At 26.7% G+C, this 21,532-nt stretch overlaps 2 protein-coding genes across 2 annotated transcripts; both read left to right on the top strand.

Annotated features, from left to right (window-relative positions):
• Window positions 1-11,566: 11,566 nt before the first annotated feature.
• Window positions 11,567-15,641, top strand: LOC137827809 (WAT1-related protein At5g07050-like). Its single transcript, XM_068634149.1, has 7 exons — window positions 11,567-11,984; window positions 12,526-12,588; window positions 12,745-12,861; window positions 13,629-13,875; window positions 13,998-14,159; window positions 15,009-15,160; window positions 15,252-15,641. Exons 1-7 carry the CDS (start codon window positions 11,776-11,778, stop codon window positions 15,508-15,510), a joined length of 1,209 nt encoding a protein of 402 aa, XP_068490250.1. The 5' UTR covers window positions 11,567-11,775; the 3' UTR covers window positions 15,511-15,641.
• Window positions 15,642-17,471: 1,830 nt separating this feature from the next.
• On the top strand, window positions 17,472-20,912 carry LOC137825447 (WAT1-related protein At5g07050-like). Its single transcript, XM_068631115.1, has 7 exons — window positions 17,472-17,671; window positions 18,339-18,401; window positions 18,511-18,627; window positions 19,416-19,647; window positions 19,736-19,897; window positions 20,293-20,444; window positions 20,663-20,912. Exons 1-7 carry the CDS (start codon window positions 17,472-17,474, stop codon window positions 20,910-20,912), a joined length of 1,176 nt encoding a protein of 391 aa, XP_068487216.1.
• Window positions 20,913-21,532: the final 620 nt, after the last annotated feature.

The raw sequence follows: 21,532 nt of genomic DNA, 5'->3' as shown, positions 1-21,532 counted from the left end.
ATCTTTAAATTCGTTGTTAGTTTGGTTTTTGGTTTATGCTTAGTTAGAATTATTGATAATTGGTTGTCATCTTATGTCAAGAGGTAGAAGCAAGTTTCGCAAATGTCTAAACATGTTTGGATATATGTAATGCTTTGGACTTTTTTTGGGAGGTTATGTTGACATCATAATTTCTCCAGATAGAGTTTGAGTAATCCTAAAATGTTTCATATTTATTTATTATTTTTACTGATAAAATAATCTTTAATTTGAAACTTCATCATCCGTAAAACTACTCTTTGAATTTTATTAAATAATCTATTATGCAGAAATTAAACTTGGTTATTTGTGTTATCATATTGAGTTATTTTTTTGAATATTTATATTTTTTAAATATAATTTGTAGGATCTTTGGATAAAAAAATTTAAGAGGATAATTATTTCTATAGAGAATTTAAAATGTTTTTGTGATAAAATAAATTTTTTGGGCAAGAAATTTTGAAAAAAATTTGGAACCATAAAATTTTATGAGAGTAATTGGGTTATTTAAGATTAGATTTAAATTCTAGGAATGTAAAAATGTAAAAAACAAAATTTGAGATACTTAAGAGGTGTTTCAATCTGTGTAAAAAAATGTCAAGACTAATCTGTTCAACATCTGATGTACAAAAATTCAAGAGACTTTACAAATCAACCAACCCATCATCAATAATACATAATTTAAAACCTAACCTAAAAAGGTAGTAAGATGATTACTAAGGGGATATTAAAAAGGAAATAGAATAATAATTGAAAATTTATTTGTGACATTGTTGGTAATGCTAGAAGCCAAAGTGCAGGGAAAAAGATGTAATCAAAGGATGAAAAGCTATTGAGTTGTGATAGATTATGTCGTAGACGTGGAGTAATGAATCTTTGACCAAAACTTTTGAAGTTGTAGAAATGAACAGAGTGAGAGTTTGATTAATGAAACTTTTCTTTTTGTGTCAAGAAAAATGGCTTTTTGAGAAGATGAAGAAGAAGAAGAAGAAGAAAAGGTTAATGGGCACCAAACACCAATGGCATATTTATGAAATTGCTTAAAGGAAAGTTGGAAGTATACGTAGGGGGAATATGCACTCTAAAGGACCTTTTTCTTCTTTGGACCCAAGGAACCCAACAAATTACTAGTCTTGCATCAATAATTAACTAATCACTATAAGACATTTATTAATTATATGCAAGATTAACTATGAAAAATCACAATTCCATTCAAATTATCTTTCCATTGAAATGCAAAGGTATAAAAAAAACATTTAGTAGCAACTAATTTTAAAAATAATAAATAATTATTTATTATAATATTATAATATTATAAATTAAATATTAATTTATAAACTACAAAAATATTAGTATATAAAGTAGTTTCTATTATTAATAAAAATTTAAAAAATAGTTTTTAAATTAGTATTTTAAGACTACAAGAAAATCATGAAATAGAAACCAAGACTAAAAATAATTAGTTACTATAGTGACTAAATTATAGACAATTTTAGAGACTAAAATAATTTTTGGTTTCTAAATTAGTTTTTATTGTAGTTAAATGGTTTCTAAATTGGTATCTAATTAGCAACCAAGGTTTTTGCTATCAAATTTAGAATCTAAATAATTGGTAGTTAAAACCTTGGTAACTAATTAGATACCAATTTAGAAACTATTTAACAATAATATAAACTAATTTTTTTTAATCACTAAAGTAGTCTCTAATTTAGTTACTATAACAACTAATTATTTTTTATCTAAAATTGGTTTCTATTTCATGATTCTCTTGTAGTGTAAATTCATAATGTATTTATTATGATAGTAAATATTTTTAAAAGTTTTTAATTTTTTTTAGGTTTAAACCAAAAATATAGTAGTTTTAGCAATCATATAAAACCAAAAGTTAAATGAGATAGCAAAAGAATCTACACATTTGATAGCTTGAGTTGTGAACAGCTTGTAGTGGAAAAGATCAAATATCATGCGTGAGTAAGATATTTAAGAATTATAACAAGTAAAGATATAGTTTTAAAAAATAATTTTATCTTAAAGTTAAAAATAGATAGAAAAAAATTCTTAAAAAAAGTAGTATATGTAAATTTTTAGTAATGAAATCAATTAGAATATATATGTATCAAAGCATTTTTTTTGTGAAACATACATACTTTTTAAAAATTAACCAATTACAAACAATTACCAAAAATATTTCTTAATTTGGAATATATTTATCATGTAAAAAAAAAATGTTATGTAAATTTATGTCTATTATTGTTTTAAGCACCACTTGATTAAATGACGACAACACTTTATAAAAGTCCAATAAATAAATAAGTGTATTGCTTAATCAATAACACTTTATAAGATGTCTAATGGATAAGTACCACTAACAATATGATATCATTTTTATGTGACAAATTACTGTGATTAGTTTTAATTAAATAATTTATTTTTAAAGAGAATTTTTTTTTCTCCAATGTGATTATTTTGTGGAAAAAAATATTTTTACCCAAAACAATATCTCTTTACTTTAATGCTTATAAATTTTAAAAAATAAAAAATATCATTATCATAACTTTATGATGATATATATATGACATATGTTCAAAGATATCACAATGTGTTTCAAAGTTGCTTTTTGGAGGAAAAGAAAAGAGATGACAAACATTTTTAATTTCTAATAAATATCCTATGATTTAACATTTTGTAAAAAGGAAACAAAGTGAACCTAATTATATCTTATGTTTATTTTTATCAACATTACACAATTCACTTAATTTAAAATTATTTTTTATAAAATTTTACTCCAAAATATACCCTTAGTAAATCAAGTATTAATTTAATTTCTTAAAAATTTATGAAGTCTAAAACTAGTATTTAAAAAAAATCAAATTTAGTAATATTTATAGAAACTAAAAATATATTTTAAATAATTATTAGATGGACTAAAATTTGATTATTGTAAATCGATGTTTCCGTAACAAATAAAAATATTGAATTAATAGAAAGTGAAAAAAAAAAGATGATATTTTATTTTCTGCACTCAAGATAAACCTAATCCAACTTAGAGACTGCGAACTAATATCTCTAAGCATATTCTTCATTTTTAATTCTTAATAAAAAATTAAAATGTATTATTCTAATGAAAATATTTTCTTGAGAACAATATTTTCAGCTGTCAAAGAACTGCTGCAAATTTTATACTCAAGATATTCTTATGTTAAAAGTTGAAAAAGTTAACAGAAAATTTTGAAACACAGCTAATATTAATATAAGAAGGTATTATGAAGTTTAATAAAATTACACAAAATTTATCTTTTATACTATTTTATATTAACTTAATTATTAAAAAACACATTACATTATAATATCCTTATATGTTGAATTATTTCTTTAAATGTTTGAAAATATTACACTGCATATCTATATTATTGCAAATAGTTAAAATATAAAGAATATTTGTATGGTTTATGAAATATTAGGTGTAAATAGTGTAATTCATTTTTAATATATTTAATTATTAATTTATTGGTTTAAGTGAAATTAGTTCCTTAAACAAAATATTATATTTAAGTCTTACAAATAGAAAAAAATGTAATCAAAAGAAATTGTAAAGTAAAAGTGACTAGTGGGGTTCTCTAATAGATATTAATTAGTACAATTATAGTTAAATAAAGGAGAATTTGACATAATTAATAATAAGATGTTTAAAATAAAATTGCATATGAATCTAAAGTTATAATTTATCGAAATCACTTTATTAGGGTAGAGTTGAAGTGTTTTAGGGAGTTATGCACTACTTTTTCCCATTGGGCTGACTCAGATGCCTCAATAGTTATCACACTGCACCCTCACATGGAAACCATTCTTCCTTCTTTTTCACACTGTCTTTCATTATCCTTATATTAAGGAAATAAATATCGTCAATTTTTTTTTTATAAAACCTTTTAGGTTAGATATTACTATAAAAGATACCTCAAATAATAATAATAATTTAACATCAATTAAAAAATATTATTAAAAAAAATAATACCAAAACTCATTCATTTAACATAGATATTTCCAATACTTTTATCATCACTTTTTGTTGTTGTTTGGTTGCATTCTTAACCAAATTTGTGAAAGGGACAGCTGATAAATATCAATTTCGTATTTTTGTTCCATATAAAAATACGTTTATTAATAGTTTGTTATTCAACTCTTCTTAATAAAAAAAAATAACTTGTTAATAGAGACTAAGTTTTAAGTGACTCACTTTAAGAATTTAAGCTTTATTAGATGATTAATTGTTATACTTTTTTGAATTCCAAGAAATAATTATTGCATAATAACAATTAGTGAAGTGAATAAATTGACGTTTATTTTCAGTTTAAAATTAATATTAACAAATAAAATTTGATTTTAAATAATCAATATTGAATTTGTTTGATATGCGTCCATTGATCTTAATCTGACGCTAACATAAATATTTATTGAGAAAATTTGATTAACATGTGAACTTTGGAAAATGAAAAAACATGTAAGGGTAATATGTATAGGGAACGAGAATGACGTAATTAGAGAACTACAGTACATGAATACAAGGGACAACGAGATAAAGAAGAAGAGGGAGGAGGGGAATACAAAAATTAATCAATGATAATTTAAGTCTAAACATTAGAGGTATAGGAGGGGAAAAAATGAGATACTTGAAAGGCTTAATGCATAGACAGAATGTGGAAATGATTTGTAGGAAACTAAATCTAACGAGGTGTTAGACTTTAGGCATTATTCTCTTTGGGGGTAACAACATGAATTCATAAAGATTATGAGAATGGAGAGGGTGGAATTCTAAATGTGGCATAAGAACGCGTTCAATTGTTATAGTTATACTCTTTGCTCAAATCTCATGTGATTTGCGTTTTGGGTGTAGGTGTTGCTAAAGTTCTGATGTAGTCCTGGGTATCTTTTTGGGTGTGTATTTCGTAGTTTAACTCACTTTATGGTTGTTCTGCTCCAACCATAAGGAGGAGTAACCATGTGGTTGATGTATACGGTTTAGGATACCCCTGAAGTATCCTTCTTAATTTAATTTATTCATTGCTGATAAAAAAAAAATTGTGAAAGTCTGGGGAATTGATTTGTGGTGGTCTTTGGTGAATTCATTAAACTTAATATGAAGGTAGTAATTATCAATTTATATTCGTCTTGTAACTTAGATGAAAAAAATGGCAATATGGAGGGAAATAACAACAATTAGACAAGAAAATCCCATGTTTAAATGGTGTATTAATTATAAAGGACTTCAATGTTGATGGGACAACAAGTGAGAGAAAAGGACTTAGTCGGGATGGGGGGGATAGAAGATAATACTTGTTTGAGGTTCTATGGTGGGAATAAGGTATATGTGGTATAAACCGAATGGTAAAACCAAGAGTAGAATAAAGTGTGCTTTCGTGTCTGAGGAATGATTATATATTTGGCCACATTCCAAGATGTTCAATCTAGAGAAATATTTGACCATTGTGCAATAATTATAAAAGGTACAAACAAAGATTGGGGGCTAAAGTCGTTTAAGGGCATACTAGATGTTTTAAACTTGCATCAGGTTTGAGGATGAACTTTTATAAATTAATGGTGTGGACTATAGGTATTAATAGGTTACAACTGAACAACTTCTTAAACATCTTAAATTGTAACCAAATGGATATTCCCTTCAAGTATCTAGGACTCCCTATTGGAGGAAATCCAAGGGGAAAGCAATTTTTGGGAGCATGTCATATCTAAATTATTGTCTAAACTATCAAAACGGAAAGGGAGATACCTAACGTTTGTTGGGAAAGTTTGTCTTATTAAATATGTGCTTAGTGTGATGCCTTTGTATTATTTTCCGTCTTTAAAGTGTTGGTTTCTGTATGTCACTTATTAACAAGTGTTCAAAGGAATTTCCTATGGAGCTGGGGAGGGAGGGTAAGAAAATAGCTTGGATAAGTGGGACAAAATCGTAAGAGTAAGGACAAAGGAGGGTTGGGTGTCAAAAACATAGGTAAGTTTAATAGGACTCTTCTTGCTAAGTGGAAGTGGATAATAGGGGTTGAATAAGAGGATAAGTGGAAAACTATAATTATTTGCAAAACTATTATCCCCTCATTTTGGATTCTATGGGATGTTAGGGCTTTGCCAAATGCTCAAACATTAGCGTGAAGGGTAATGCTTTAGAAGGTGGCAACTAAAACAAACCTAGTTAGAAGAGGACTCTTTTTAAGTACTATTGTCTTCCCGTTATGCTTGCAATATGAGGAAACAGTGTTGCACCTCTTTCTATCATGTCACATTGCATCTTCAGTGTGGAATGCGTGGTGGACATGGGTAGGTATCCAATCAACACAACATAATAATATCATATCCCATTTTTTGCAGTTTCATCTAAATCATTTAAACCAAAAACAAAATTTGGGGCGAAAAGGGTTATGAATTGCAATTGTATAGTGTATTTGGAAACATAGAAATAAAGTAATCTTTAAAAATGAAAAAGTAGAACCTGAAAAGATTATGTATATGGCCCAATTAAAATCATGAACTTGTATGAAAAGTAAATTACCTAGCTTATTTTTATGTACGATTCAATGTGTGATGAGTATTAGGTAATTTTTTTGGTAAGAATACTTGGAGGTCTACATTTGGTAGTTCGTGCATGTTTCAGCTTCTTTACAAGGCTTCTCTAATTTAGTATAAGGATAATTTCCGTATTCACACATTTAAAAATGAATAATTTTAGTCTTTATTATAGCTGTAATTCTGGTTTACACATTTGAAAATAAACAATTTTATGATAACTTTTTTCTAAGTCAAAACATCAATCAAGAACTATTATAATAAAATGACATCTTAACTAAGTTAATTAATATTTCATCCCTCGTCAATCATATGTTTTCTAATATAATATTATTAAAAAAAGTTAAGAATAGAAACAAATATAAAAGATCAAAACAAAATCTATGTAATCAAGAAAATTCATAATAATGTAAAACAAAATTTATTTTTAAATCAATTTAACTTTAGACGAAGTAGGTATATTTTAAAATCAAACAAACTCTTCTTTCAAATCCACCATCAAAACATGTTAATCTATCAATAAGTTTTTATTATATTGTTAACTTACCATCTATTCTAAATACGTATGACATTAGCTTTAAATATTTTAAGTTATATAATTTAATATAAAATAATAAAACTTAGTAAAATAAATAAATATGTTAAAAAATTACAACAAAAAGTTGAAACAACTTATTTAATTGAATTGTCGCGTAATTAAAATAATTGGAATTTATATTGTAAGTCAATATCGAGGCTACAATTATGCATTTTTAAATGTGATATCAAAATTAAATAAATAAATAAAAAGTTAAGAAAATTAAAATTAATATTTTTACATATATAGAAAAGAAAATTGAATAATTAAAAATTTGCAAACTAAAATTACCTATACTTTAGACTATTACAGGAAATAAATGTACACTTAAATCTAAATTTTAATTATAATAACTATATGTAGTCAATTTATAAAAATTATTCATGAAGTGGCGTACACACAAATGCTCATTAAATTCCAGTTTGCAATTCCAAGTTTAAAACGAAAGCTTTTGCATGCAATTAATGATTACTACAAGTTTTCTAAATGATTTTGTATTCCACAAACTACGTGAGGTAATTATGTTACAGTAATAAAAAATTATTAAATAAAAATTAATTTTTAATTAATTGTTATATTGATTAATTTAAATACAATTTTAAAGGTTAAAAAATTATTAATATCTAAATTAGTTTCTATTATTAATAAATAGTTTTTAAATTTACCTATATTTTAATTACCAATTATATAGATTTTACAGTTGGTATCTAAAACTTATTAACTAATTAGATATCAATTTAAAAATCATTTATCAATAATAGAAACTAATTTAGATACCAATAATTTTTTTAATCTATAAAATAATATCTAATTTAGTCAATATAACAACTAATTATTTTTTATCTTAAAAATTGATTTTTATTTAATAATTTTTTTTAGTAAAATTTTATCTTACAATGTTAAATAAATTTAAATATTTTAAAAAAATTAATTTAATACCGTAATTGTTTTTATTTTTTAAGATAATTCTAAAGGTAGTATTTAGTTTGATTTTGAAAATCTTATAACTAAATTCATATTATTACTTAAAATATCCTTAATATTAATTTTACTTATTCAAAACACCTTTTTTTGTTAGGCAATGTCACACCATGTATATTTTTGTTAAACAACGTCACTTTGCTTTAAATAACTTCTTATAAGCAATTGGAGATCATTTTAGTGATGTTAAGTTGTTGATGACGACTTTTCGAATTCCACTTATAAAGAATAAAAGATGAACTTAGTTATTTTGAACTTGTTGATAATGACTTTTGGAATTCTGAATTGATGACAATTTTCCTTTATTAGATTTTTGGTTATCAAAAATATTTAACCAATTGTTAGACAACGAAAATAAAAGGAATTAAAAGGTGTTGAAAATAAAGGAAATGTATTATAATAGCAAAACTCATTATAAAGAATAAAAATGAAAATTATACTAATCAATTGGAGTTTTGCAAGGATTTACGAAGAAAAAACTTAATGATTAACTATTTTTATGAGGAACTATAATATATTAACAAGCAATTAGTGAGTGATGGATAAACAAATTAGCAAGTAAGTTCATATCCCAGCCAATTCTCCAAACAAAAGGGTTGTGTTCAACAACAAAATAACAACAATAGCTTATAGATTTAAAGTTAAATAAAACAAATTGTAAATGTAAGGTTGTGTTTGTTGTGTAAATTTTGTTTTGCAAAACTAAAATGTTTGGTTGTGTTTGTTAATTATACTAGTTAATTATTAGTTGTTCTCGTTAATTAGATTTTATGTATTTTTTTTATCGATAAAAAAAGAATGGAATAAATGGAAGTATTTTAAGGATACCTTAACTCTTATACAAAAACAACGACATCCTTCAACCTACCACACACATTAATAGCTATAAAGCAGACAACGCAGGGGAAAGCTCGTCGTCTACCCATACCCAAATACAAAAACAATACCTCTAACTTGAGTCAAACCAGCTCAACCCGACCTTCCCCCTCAATTAGGCTTTATATGTACTTGTTAATTATTAATTAAATGGTTTTGGATGATTTGAATTGCAGGTTTAAAATTAGTTTGCTATAAATTAAAACTTTTTTTTTAATTTATGTAGCATGGGCTTAAGTGTAGACCAAGCCCACGCAACATTTTTTTACTTTTGTTTTGCGTCAACCAAATCCACACAACATTTTTTTTCCAAGTCCTAAAAAAAAGGTTTTACCTTGTGTCGTACATACCGACGCTTTTTTTTTTCTTCTCCTTTGTGTAATTTCAATTCATGCTAAACATAAATTTTAAAATATTATGCGTATGCTTAGCATCAGCTTGACTCATCCTACTTGCGTCACTTTATAGTCGACATTAAAATAGATAGCTTCCATGTTTTTAGCGTCTGCGGTTAGGCTGACGCATTGTCCACACATAGACTTTTTTGCCTTTTCGTTTGTTTTTTTTGACTCTAACATATTATTTTCTTGTAGTGATATAATCTTAATAATATTGTTTTAGAATATTAAAATTTTTTATTACAATTATACTTAATATGTAAAACATGTAATAATTCAAGATGTACAAACATTATTATACCCAACAAGAAAACTATAACATCTTATAGAATCATAGTCTGTAAATACACCAACCTAAAACCTAGGTGTAAGAAAATAATAAAAAAAATTAAAAAAGATATCACCTATAGTGAAAATATTCCAAAAGATTAATAGCAAGAGAATTTTAAATGTTTTCAGAAAATATCTTCAACTCAAAACTCTTATAAAAGAATTTTAACTAAAATAATTTCATTGTTTTGCTATTATTAAAACAAATATTTTTTTGGCATCAATAAGCCTATACAATGTTTTAAAGTATTCAATTAATATCTTTTTTATATTCCGTTTTGCATATCTGACATTAAGATGTTCATCGGTGCAGAAAAACAAAATAAGGAACTATTTTATATTTATAAGGACGACTATATAATCGTATTTGATGAGCACGCATTTGTAAATGGAAGAGATAAGAAAGCGGCCATATATATAGCCGCATTCGTAAATTCGATTTATAAATGCGGCAATTTACATAACCGCATTTATAAATCACATTCACGAGAGCCGTTTGGGGTTTCTTTTCTTTTTCGCTGTCAATTGGGTTTCTAATCAAAGTTCTCAACTTTGATCTCTTGGTCATTATTTTAGCATTTCTTTTGATCTCTTGGTGCATATTATACATCTTCGTATTTCATCCCAATGGAAGTTCAAAAAATGCAAATAAAAATTCTTTAATGAAACGCAAATATATGACGGAGAAAGGCGACAACAGAGACGAGGAAGACACAACAAAAAGCGCAAACAAAAACCTTCTCAACCATGACCTTAGCAATGACATAAGACAAAACATAAGAGAACCGCAAAACATACAAAAATCAATGATGAAGAAGAAGATAGGAAGATAATGCTTACCGATAGCACGAAGACAATGCAAAAAAGAGAGAAAGAAAAGAGGAAGCACATAAGAGAAACGAAGCGCGAGAGAAAGGAGAGTATCAAAACGTAAGTGGCGCATTTCTGAATTAGGATTAAAAAGGTTTTAAGAAGGCGACTATTTGTAAAACCGCATTTGTAAATCAAGTGTTTGAATTTACAAGGACAACTATTTTGATTTACAAGGACGGCTTTACAAATAGCTATTTACAGGTGCGGCTTTACTAATAGTCACACTTGTAAATTAACTTAATTACAAAAATGTCACTGCATTTTTTACCAGAGTGTTTAAGCACAAAACTGCACTAAATAAACCACACTTGTTTATACATTTTGCACTTATCATTATATATTATATATTTCAAATGTAAAATTAATCTTCATTTCAATGTCAAATACCGAAACATATTAATTTTTATTTTAAAATTAGACATTGTGTTGGCTTAACCACATCAATTTATATGTTTTACTTATTATTATCTTAGAGTGAGCTTAACCAATTCTAATATCACTTCTCTTTTGCTCACTATTTTCTGACTGCTAATAAGTGCTAAATGGAAGGTGGAAACAACTATGATACCAATTTATCATTTACATATAATAACAATATATGTTAAGGTGGAAACAACTTTAAATTCATCGTTGGTATATACTCAAACTTTAAAGAACCAACATGCATATATGTTACAAATTTTCATGATATTGTATAAAAGTTAAAACCAATTATTGATTAGCTTATTTATTATATTGGGAAATAATCCTGCTAGAATAGTGGGGATATACATGAATTAGGTAGAGAAAAGAAAAATAATAAAGTGAACTTTGTTATAATACTCAAAGCCTACTTTATATAATCACTTTTGATTCCATTATCATATTACTTGTTCATGTTTGTTTGAATATCCATGTCCACCTAGTCATTTATATATGCATTGTCGTGCTGCCCCCCATTGCAATATCCCTAAGCCCCACAAAAAAAAAAAAAGAGACTCATCTTGCAATGCACATTTACGTGACGAAACCCTTTGATTCCTTGGTATAAATAGTTGGACACTACCCTTGATATTTCTTAGGAAGCAACACAACCCTTCTTCAAGTGTTCTTCCTCTTCAATTTCTCTGCAGAATATTACTAGTTACTCAGAAGTTCTCGAGGAGAAAAATGGCCACTGAAAAGCTTGGAGGTTCTGCAAAGTTCTTTGCAAGCTCAAAACCCTACTTGGCTATGATCTCTTTGCAGTTTGGCTATGCTGGCATGAACATCATCACAAAGGTTTCTCTCAACCAAGGCATGAGCCACTATGTTCTTGTGGTTTATCGTCACGCTTTCGCAACTGCTGTTATAGCTCCTTTTGCTTTTATTTTTGAAAGGTTAGTCATAATTAAACATGCATTCTGCACAAATCATTACGTGATTTTGAATCACTGTGTATTTATATATATTCCCAACTATTTTTTAACATTATGTAAATTTTTAAATACTTTAGTCTTTCTAAAATTTAAATATCTTTTCAATGATGTTAATAATAATGATAATGTAGATGATAATTTCAACTTATAAACTTTATAATTAAAAAGGGTTTTGATTAAATTTATAGCTAACAGAATATTAAGAATGTGATAAAATTTCCAACTGGGGTTTGTTACTACTGGTGATATAATTAATATGTTTAAATTTTAAGGTACCTAAAATGTATGTTTAATTTTTTTAGGTAAGCAAATAAAAAAAAATAAAATTGGAAAACGTAATTCAACATTGACGAATATTTTACTAGTTTTTATCCAGAAAAAAAAAGTAACATGGAGTTAATTTTACCTAATAATTTCTCTATCATAACTTTGAATTTTGATTTATTTTTGTTGATTGATCTTACTTTGTAAAATAATGTTTATTCATTGTTTAATTTTTCAGGAAAGGTCAACCGAAGATAACATTCCCAATTTTCATGCAAATTTTTATCCTAGCTCTTCTTGGGTTAGTGTTCAAATGCAATAACAAGTTATATATATATATATATATATATATATATATATATATATATATATATATATATATATTAGCATGGTTAATACATAGAATTGGAATTTGCATGTATTAATATGAATATTTTTTTTTGGATTAATAACACAGGCCTGTGATTGATCAAAACTTCTACTATGCTGGGTTGAAGCTCACATCCCCAACCTTCTCATGTGCAATGAGCAACATGCTTCCTGCTATGACTTTTGTGATGGCAGTCTTTTGCAGGTAAATTAATCAAAACCCTAAATTATTTTTAATGGTTTCTAACTGGAAAATAGCACATAACAAAAAATAGTAAAACATAAATATTTTAAAATATCAGTATTAGTCTCAATAAAATTCACTATATTGAGAAAATATGTCGTATACTGACAATGTAAAGTAGTTTTATATTGTTATCTAATCATAAATTAATTACTGTGATAAAAATTCACATTGATTGATACTGTAAACAATTTACACTGACACTGCATAGACTGTTAATTAGTTTTCTTTAATTCCTATATTTTAATTAATAGCATGTTTCTATTTCTTTATGAGTTGAGAAGTTTAAAATATATAATTTTTACTAAATATAGAAACTAAGAAAGTATTTTAATTTACATTTTGAAGGATAAAATAGGGCATTTAAAAATATTTTACTCTAGGTGAAAATAATATCCTCTTTCTCAATTTTTTAATTTTTTTCTAGGGAAGATGTTCTTTTTTCTAAATGAAAAGAATGAGAAAGGAAAACTACCAATTATTTAGTTTCTAAATTTGGTAGTAAAAACCTTAGTTGCTAATTAGATATCAATTTAGAAACTAATTTAAAAACCAAAAATATTTTAGTCTCTAAAATAGTCTATAATTTAGTTATTATAACAATTAATTATTTTTTGTCTCTAAAAATTGGTTTCTGTTTCATGATTTTCTTGTAGTGCTCATTTCTTTTAATCTAGTAAAAAGGGTTGTGCTAATTTTTTTTTTTTCATTATGTATATGTGAAAAAGGATGGAGAAGATAAACATGAAGCAAGTGAGATGCATAGCAAAGGTAGTGGGAACTTTAGTGACAGTTGCAGGGGCTATGCTAATGACCTTATACAGAGGTCCTATAGTGGAGATGGTTTGGGCAAAACATCCTCAAAATAAAGGCAATGGAACAAGCACCACAGGATCATTGGACAAAGATTGGTTCCTAGGATGCATCTTTCTCATTATTGCCACCCTTGCTTGGGCTTCCCTCTTTGTTTTACAAGTAAGAAACAACAAATAAAAAGGGAAAAAAATGTGCTAACTTTTGTGTGTCTCTCTAGCTTTTAGTGTTCTTTTGGTGATGTGACACAAATAATTGACATTTATTTTGGTGCTATTGGACAGGCAAAAGCTATACAAACCTACAAGAATCATCAGCTAAGCCTCACTTCACTTGTGTGCTTTATTGGCACTATTCAAGCTATTGCTGTTACTTTTGTTGTTGAACACAACCCTTCTGTTTGGAGAATTGGCTGGGATATGAACTTACTTGCTGCTGCATATGCTGTAAGAATTCACACAAGAACTTTCTCTTTCATTAGTTAATGTTAAATTTAAATTAGAAATTAAAAACAGCTTTAGAAATTATACTTTAGTGCCTTAAACTCAGTGCTTAAAGATTAAGATTCTACTTTAATTTTTCTATTTGAGCCAAAATCAAATTTATTCTATATTTTAAAAAGGTAAAGTATCTTTATGTGAGATCTCACATTAACTAAAAATTAAAATATTGTATACTATATAAGTGGGTGTAAACCTCATCTTATAAGACGATTTTATAAAATTCAGTTAGATTTAAAAGTCCACTTTTGAATATGGTATTAGAGTCATTCGAAATACATAATAACGAGAATTTATTGGACTTATTAGGTCATCCACTCGGATCACTCGTAAATATATGGTCTCACGTACTAGTTGACAGGTCTCGGTGTGAGAGATATCCCACATTAAATAGAGATTAGAGTATAAGTGGGTTAACCTCACCTTACATTATAAGAAAATCATTGAATAGAAACCAATTTTAGAGATCAAAAATAATTAATTGCTATAGTGACTAAATTAAAAACTATTTTAGAGACTAAAAAAATTTTGGTTTCTAAATTAGTTTCTATTATTGTTAAATAGTTTCTAAATAGCTATCAAGATTTTTACTACCAATTAATTTAGAAACCAAAAATTATTTTACTCACTATAACAACTAATTATTTTTTTTTAAAATTAGTTTATATTCAATAATTTTCTTATAGTATTATACACCAATAAATTGAGTTAAACTTAAAATTCTCTTTTTAATATAATATTAAGGAAGTTTTTTTCTTTTTCAATCTATTAACACAATACATTTTTTTTTATTAGGGGATTGTGACATCAAGCATATCATACTATGTACAAGGACTGGTAATTAAGAAGAAAGGACCTGTCTTTGCCACTGCCTTTAGCCCTTTAATGATGATCATTGTTGCCATCATGGGTTCCTTTCTCCTTGCAGAACAAATTTATCTTGGAGGGTAAATTTCTATTTCCCCTTCTCCTTGCAAGTAAATAACAGTTCATGCATTTCAGCTAACTAAAGGTTGTTTTTTCCTTCTGTGGTTGCAGTGTGATTGGTGCCATCTTAATTGTCATAGGTTTATACTCAGTTCTGTGGGGAAAGCACAAAGAACAAATAGAGAGTAAAGTGGCAGATGAAATTCCCTTAAAGGGTGCTCAAAGTTCTGTGATTGCAGGGCTAAATGATTTTAGTGAAGAAAAATGTGGTGAGAAAAGAGACTCCAACAATAACAAGCCCTCCTCAGTTGTAATAACCATGCCTGTTAGAGAGGCTATCACCAAAGACAATCAAGAGGGAAAGGCTTAAGCAATGTTTTTATCACCCTTTTTAGCAATTTTTTTCTTTTTCTTTTTCTTTTTTGTTGCTATGAGAAGGGTCTTGTTTGTGACATATTAATTTAACCAATAATATATAATATATAGATTCCATTATATAAAGAGGGTCTTGTTTGTGCCATATTTTGTGGCTATTTCAACTTGCCTGTGGAATCAGAAAACAGAAACATAAAGCTTCTCTCTTCTCATGCCTCTATTATACAGATTCCATTCACTCTTGTTTTTTTCTTCTTTTAAGATAGAAATATTGTTTTGCCTATAATTTAAAAATTGCTTTCACTAGTGAAAAGATATATTTCACATCAGATATTAACACCAAAAACTTAATATCAGAAATAAATAAAAAATCAGATATAATCTTACGGTTGATGAGCGATAGTCTTAGGAGGCCTTTCTTCAAATTTACATTCCACAAAATTGGATTAGTATGACACTTTAACTCAACCAACAAATATCTATGAACTTGGTTCAAGCTAAGATGAGAAAAACCCTTTCTAAAATCAAGTGCACACACAATTTATGGCATGCTACCTTCTTTTACTTCATTGTATATATATATATGTTTGGTTGAAAAAAAATAATACTACTCCTTCTAATTGGTTGTATTATTTTTTTTATCAGTAAAAAATAAATAAAATAAATTGAAACACTTCAGGAATTAATGTTCCAATCTTTATATAGACATTTCAACAGTGTTTCAATCCTTATATATAGAATTGTCAAACCTAACATTCTCTGACCAACATTCTTCAGATTCTATTAACCTCCAAACCAAACCTCAAATGAAATGAATGGCTAACCCACAAAAAAAAAACTCCTACTACCCTATCTAAGTTTAAACAATCCGTCTTTAATTTAAATAATACAAATTCTAATACAATCAAAAAAGACTACAAACACATACAAATCACAATACAAATACAAATATAAATCAAAATCCCTTACCCACATCTCACCACAAAACCATGTAAAAAATCACAAGGTAACATTTACTATGGATTTTACTTCATGTTATTATACCAGTTTAGTTATGGTATTTTAATTTAAAAATAAAAAATAGTTAATCTTTCTTCAAATAAACCCAAAAATTTCTCACATCTGGTCGTAATTGAAATAAATATGTATGCATTTTTATTTTGTATTTTTATTATATATTTCATTATCGTAAAAAGCAGACTTAAAATGAAATGCATGTATTTAATAAAATATTCATTTTAAGCATCAACCATAGGAACAATAGATTTAAATACTATTATGATATTTATTATATATAGCTGTCTTAACGTTGATATAATTAATATTGCCCTTAAATAAATAAATAATTTTAAAAGAGTTAGAGTGGGCTAAGTGGATGTTAGATTAAATTAATCTTAAAGTTTTTTAACACTAATGTCAGTCTTAGTGTTGGTCATGTAATAAAAATTATGAAAGGCATGAAAGATATTAAATATAAATCGTGATTCATATTTATGAAAGGCATGAAACAACATTTAATATTAAAAACCAGGCTTGTGAAAAACACAATTATTAAAAATTTGAAAAACCATTGCAAGCAACATTTAATACTTAATATTTTTAAATAATTTGAAATAGCCACCTCAAACACTATTTCAATTCACAAAAAATCTCTACTAAAATTGTATTCCTTCATATGTTTAATTTCATTTAAAAAATATACATTATGTACAAATACAATTTGAGTTTGTTATTAAAAAAATAAAACCTATCTATTTTGATAAAATTTAAAAGAAAATCACACCCTTTTCATAAGAAAAAAAAATGCATATGATATGAAATCATTTTATTCTTGATTGGTATAAATTAATTAGTGGTTGGATTATACCATTTGATTTCTCCATGACTATATCTTAGGAAGTAACACAACCTTCTTCAAGTGTTCTTCCTCTTTAATTGCTCTAGAAGGAGGAAAAAATGGCCATGGAAGGTTGTTCAAAGTTCTTTCGAAGCTCAAAACCCTACTTGGCTATGATTTCTTTACAGTTTGGTTATGCTGGCATGACTATTATTACTAAGATTTCTCTCAACCAAGGCATGAGTCACTATGTTCTTGTGGTTTATCGTCATGCTTTTGCTACCATCGCCATAGCTCCTTTTGCATTCATTTTTGAGAGGTTTGTATAATCATATATTCTAGTTATCAAAGAAAGGTAATCTTGAATCACTAAATAAACTTCCATAGTTTATATCATGCTTATATAGTTTTTTTTAAATTCTTATATATGTGAATTGTAATCGAAGTTATGATAGTAAATTTGTTCCATTTATAAGTATAGATGTATATTTAGTTACGGTGTTGGTAAGTTTTCTTGTCGATAAAAAAAATTGTGTTTATAAGGTTAGGTTAGAGTAATAAACTTTGATTAGTTAAGGGTAGGAGTAGATTTTTTGAAAAAATGTTATTTTTCTAGTTTTGATCTTAATGATTATGATTGTGCTTTTGTATTGAGGTTGGAATATCTTCATATACTTCAAGTAATTTAATTTATTTATTGTCGATAAAAAAATTAAATGAATTTACTTCAACTTTTTAATTTTAAACATTTTTTAATAAGCTAAATAAAAATTTATTAAAAGATATTATGCATAATCAATATCTCACTTTCATTTGCAATAATTTTAGAGAGAAATAAAAAAAAAAAATACACCCATATTCACATATGTATGAAACAACAAACTAAAATCACCCTACCTAATAATTTCTCTAAGTCATCATTTTCACACATATTTTTCTTAATCTAACATTGATAGATAATGTTAATTCATTGTTTTATTTTACAGGAAACATCAACCGAAGATAACATTCCCAATTTTCATGCAAATTTTTATCCTAGCTCTTCTAGGGTTAGTGTTCAAATGCACGAACAAGTTTTACATTATAGCATGGTTAATATATATAGAATCAGAATTTGCATGTATTGATATGAAAATTTGTGTTGGATTAATGAAACAGGCCAGTGATTGATCAAAATTTATTTTATGCTGGGTTGAAACTCACATCCCCAACTTTCTCATGTGCAATGAGCAACATGCTTCCAGCTATGACTTTTGTGATAGCATTGTTCTGCCGGTAATAATCAAACCCTAAATTTTATTATTAGTCTCTAATTAGAAAGTATAATACATGACCACAAATAGTAAAATATATTTAGTTTCTTCACATTTTTAAATATTAGTATATCATTATTGTGTTATATATATACTATGTAAAATAGTTAACTACTTTTGAAATTATATTTACTGTATTTCTTTTATTGATTGAAAGTGTAAAAAAATTATGATGGCAATGCATGACTATTAATTAACTTATACTTTTAAGTACTATATTTAATTAATAGTGTCTTAATTGTTAATTTCTTTTAGGAAAGATGTTATTTTTTAAAATAAAAAGATGATGATGAGAAGAACTGACACTACAATAAAATCATAAAATAAAAACCAATTTTATAGACTAAAAATAATTAGTTTTTATAGTGACAAAATTATAGACCATTTCAGATTTCAGAGACTAAAAAATAATTTGGTTTATAAATTAGTTTATATTACTGTTAAATAGTTTCTAAATTGATATCTAATTAGCTACCAAGGTTTTAACTACCAATTATTTAGATTCTAAATTTGGTAGCAAAAACATTGATATCTAATTAAATACCAATTTAGAAACCATTTAACAATAATAGAAACTAATTTAGAAACCAATTTTTTTTTTAGTTTTTAAAATGTTCTCTAATTTAGTCACGCAACTAATTATTTTTTGTCTTTAAAATTGGTTTCTATTTCGTGATTTAAGTTTTTTTTTTTTATCTTTAAGGTGTTAATTGCTTTTGTTTTATTGTGGATGGATACATATGTGAAAAGGATGGAGAAGATAAACATAAAGGAAGTGAGTAGCATAGCAAAGATAGTGGGAACTTTAGTGACAGTTGCAGGGGCTATGCTAATGACCTTATACAGAGGTCCTACTGTAGAGACAGTTTGGTTCAAACATGCTCACTATAAAGCCAATGAATCATTGGACAAAGATTGGTTATTAGGGTGCTTTTTCCTTATCATTTCCACCTTTGCTTGGGCTTCCCTCTTCATTTTACAAGTAAGTATTATAACACTCAAAAGGAAAAAACAAAATGGTAAAAAATATTTAACAGATAATTGACATTGATTTTTATGGTATTGGACAGGCAAAAGCTATACAGACATACAAGAATCATCAGCTAACCCTAACTTCACTTGTGTGTCTTATAGGCACTGTTCAAGCTACTGTTGTTACTTGTGTTCTTGAACACAACCCTTCTGTTTGGAAAATTGGATGGGATATAAACTTACTTACTGCTGCATATTCAGTAAGAATATTATTCTAAAAAAAATTTCTTCCATGAATTAACTAGCCTTTACTTTATTGTATTTAAGTTTTTTAAATTTGGAGTCAATCAAAAGTTTTAAGTTCCTAGTAGAAAATATATCATTTTATTTTCAAGTTTAAAATAACAGGTTTTAATTTCTTTTAATCATCAAAAAACAGTTTTCACTAAGTCATTTGAATCCCTTATGTTCAGTATTCAAGAATTAAAAATATAATTAATTCTTAATTATATTACAAAAGGATTCTTTTGGGGGTTTTTTCAATTTATAAAACATGTAATTTGTATATTTTTTATAATGGTTGAAATAGTGTTCCATTAATTAATTTTTTGCTGATAAAAAATGTAATTTTTTTTTTGTCTTGTACTTTAATTAGGGGATTGTTTCATCAAGCATATCATACTATGTGCAAGGACTTGTAATTAAGAAGAAAGGACCAGTCTTTGCAACTTCCTTTAGCCCTTTAATGATGATCATTTCTGCTATCATGGGTTACTTTATCCTTGCAGAAAAAATTTATCTTGGAGGGTAAATTTCTATTTCCCTTTTCTACCTATATATATATATATATATAATGATATAGTAATAACATTGATATGGTCTGGTATAGTTTATCACCAATTTAGTATAGCTCAAAAAACAGACATGACAGTAAAATTGATATCAGTTTTGTTTATCTAAATAAAAGGCAAGTGTATTCATTCAAACTAACAAGGTTTTGATTTTTTTTTTTCTGGTGGTTGCAGTGTGATTGGTGCCATCTTAATTGTTATAGGTTTATACTCAGTTCTGTGGGGAAAGCACAAAGAACAAATAGAGAGTAAAGTGGCAGATGAAATTCCCTTGCCAGATGCTGAAAGTTCAGTGATAGAAGAGCTGTTTGATGCCAGAGATAACTTTAGTGAAGAAAAGTGTGTTGAGAAAGAAGAACCCATCAATATCAAGTTCTCTTCAATTGTAATAACCTTGTCTGTTCAAGAGTCTCCCTCAAGATAATTAAGAGGGAAAGAAAGGCTTAACCAATTTGGAATGTGAACAAGAGTGTTTTCTTCTTTTCTTTCCTCTATTTTACTGTTAAAGTGACCTTGTTTGTTGCATTCAAGTGCATAACAAATAATACATAATATATAACATAACATAAAATTTTCTTTCATAATCAGTTTCTGTTCAGAGAACCTTTTGAGCTTCTGTGCAAATAAAATAAAGGAAACAAAGTAGTGAACATCTTGGATAGAAGGAACTAATAAAAGAGAAGAGTTTGATTTTGATAGAAATTAATTAAGTTTTACAAAGTCTTTGCATATACAAAGTTACCTAATTTTGTGAGTTTCCTTTCCATTCAAGTAGTAATTATAGTTTATTTATTTATTATTGTTATTGTTATTTAATGTATTATTGTGGAACCTAAATAAAGGTATTGTGATGAATATATAGTAACAACAACAATGAGTTATTGAATGAAAGTTTTAAGAAATTTCTCTTCCTTATTCCATTCTTTCATGAGGTTGAGTTTTATTTAGTTGATATAATGTTCCACTATTATCAAAATTATATCAAAGCATAAAGGAGAGTGTGTTGAAGAGAATGAATTATAAATCAATATTGTCCAAATAAAA

The sequence above is a fragment of the Phaseolus vulgaris genome, chromosome 11, assembly GCF_000499845.2.
Source record: "Phaseolus vulgaris cultivar G19833 chromosome 11, P. vulgaris v2.0, whole genome shotgun sequence".
Lineage (NCBI taxonomy): Eukaryota > Viridiplantae > Streptophyta > Magnoliopsida > Fabales > Fabaceae > Phaseolus > Phaseolus vulgaris.
Note: the sequence above shows the minus strand (reverse complement) of the source record. Positions and strands in the feature narration are given on the sequence as shown.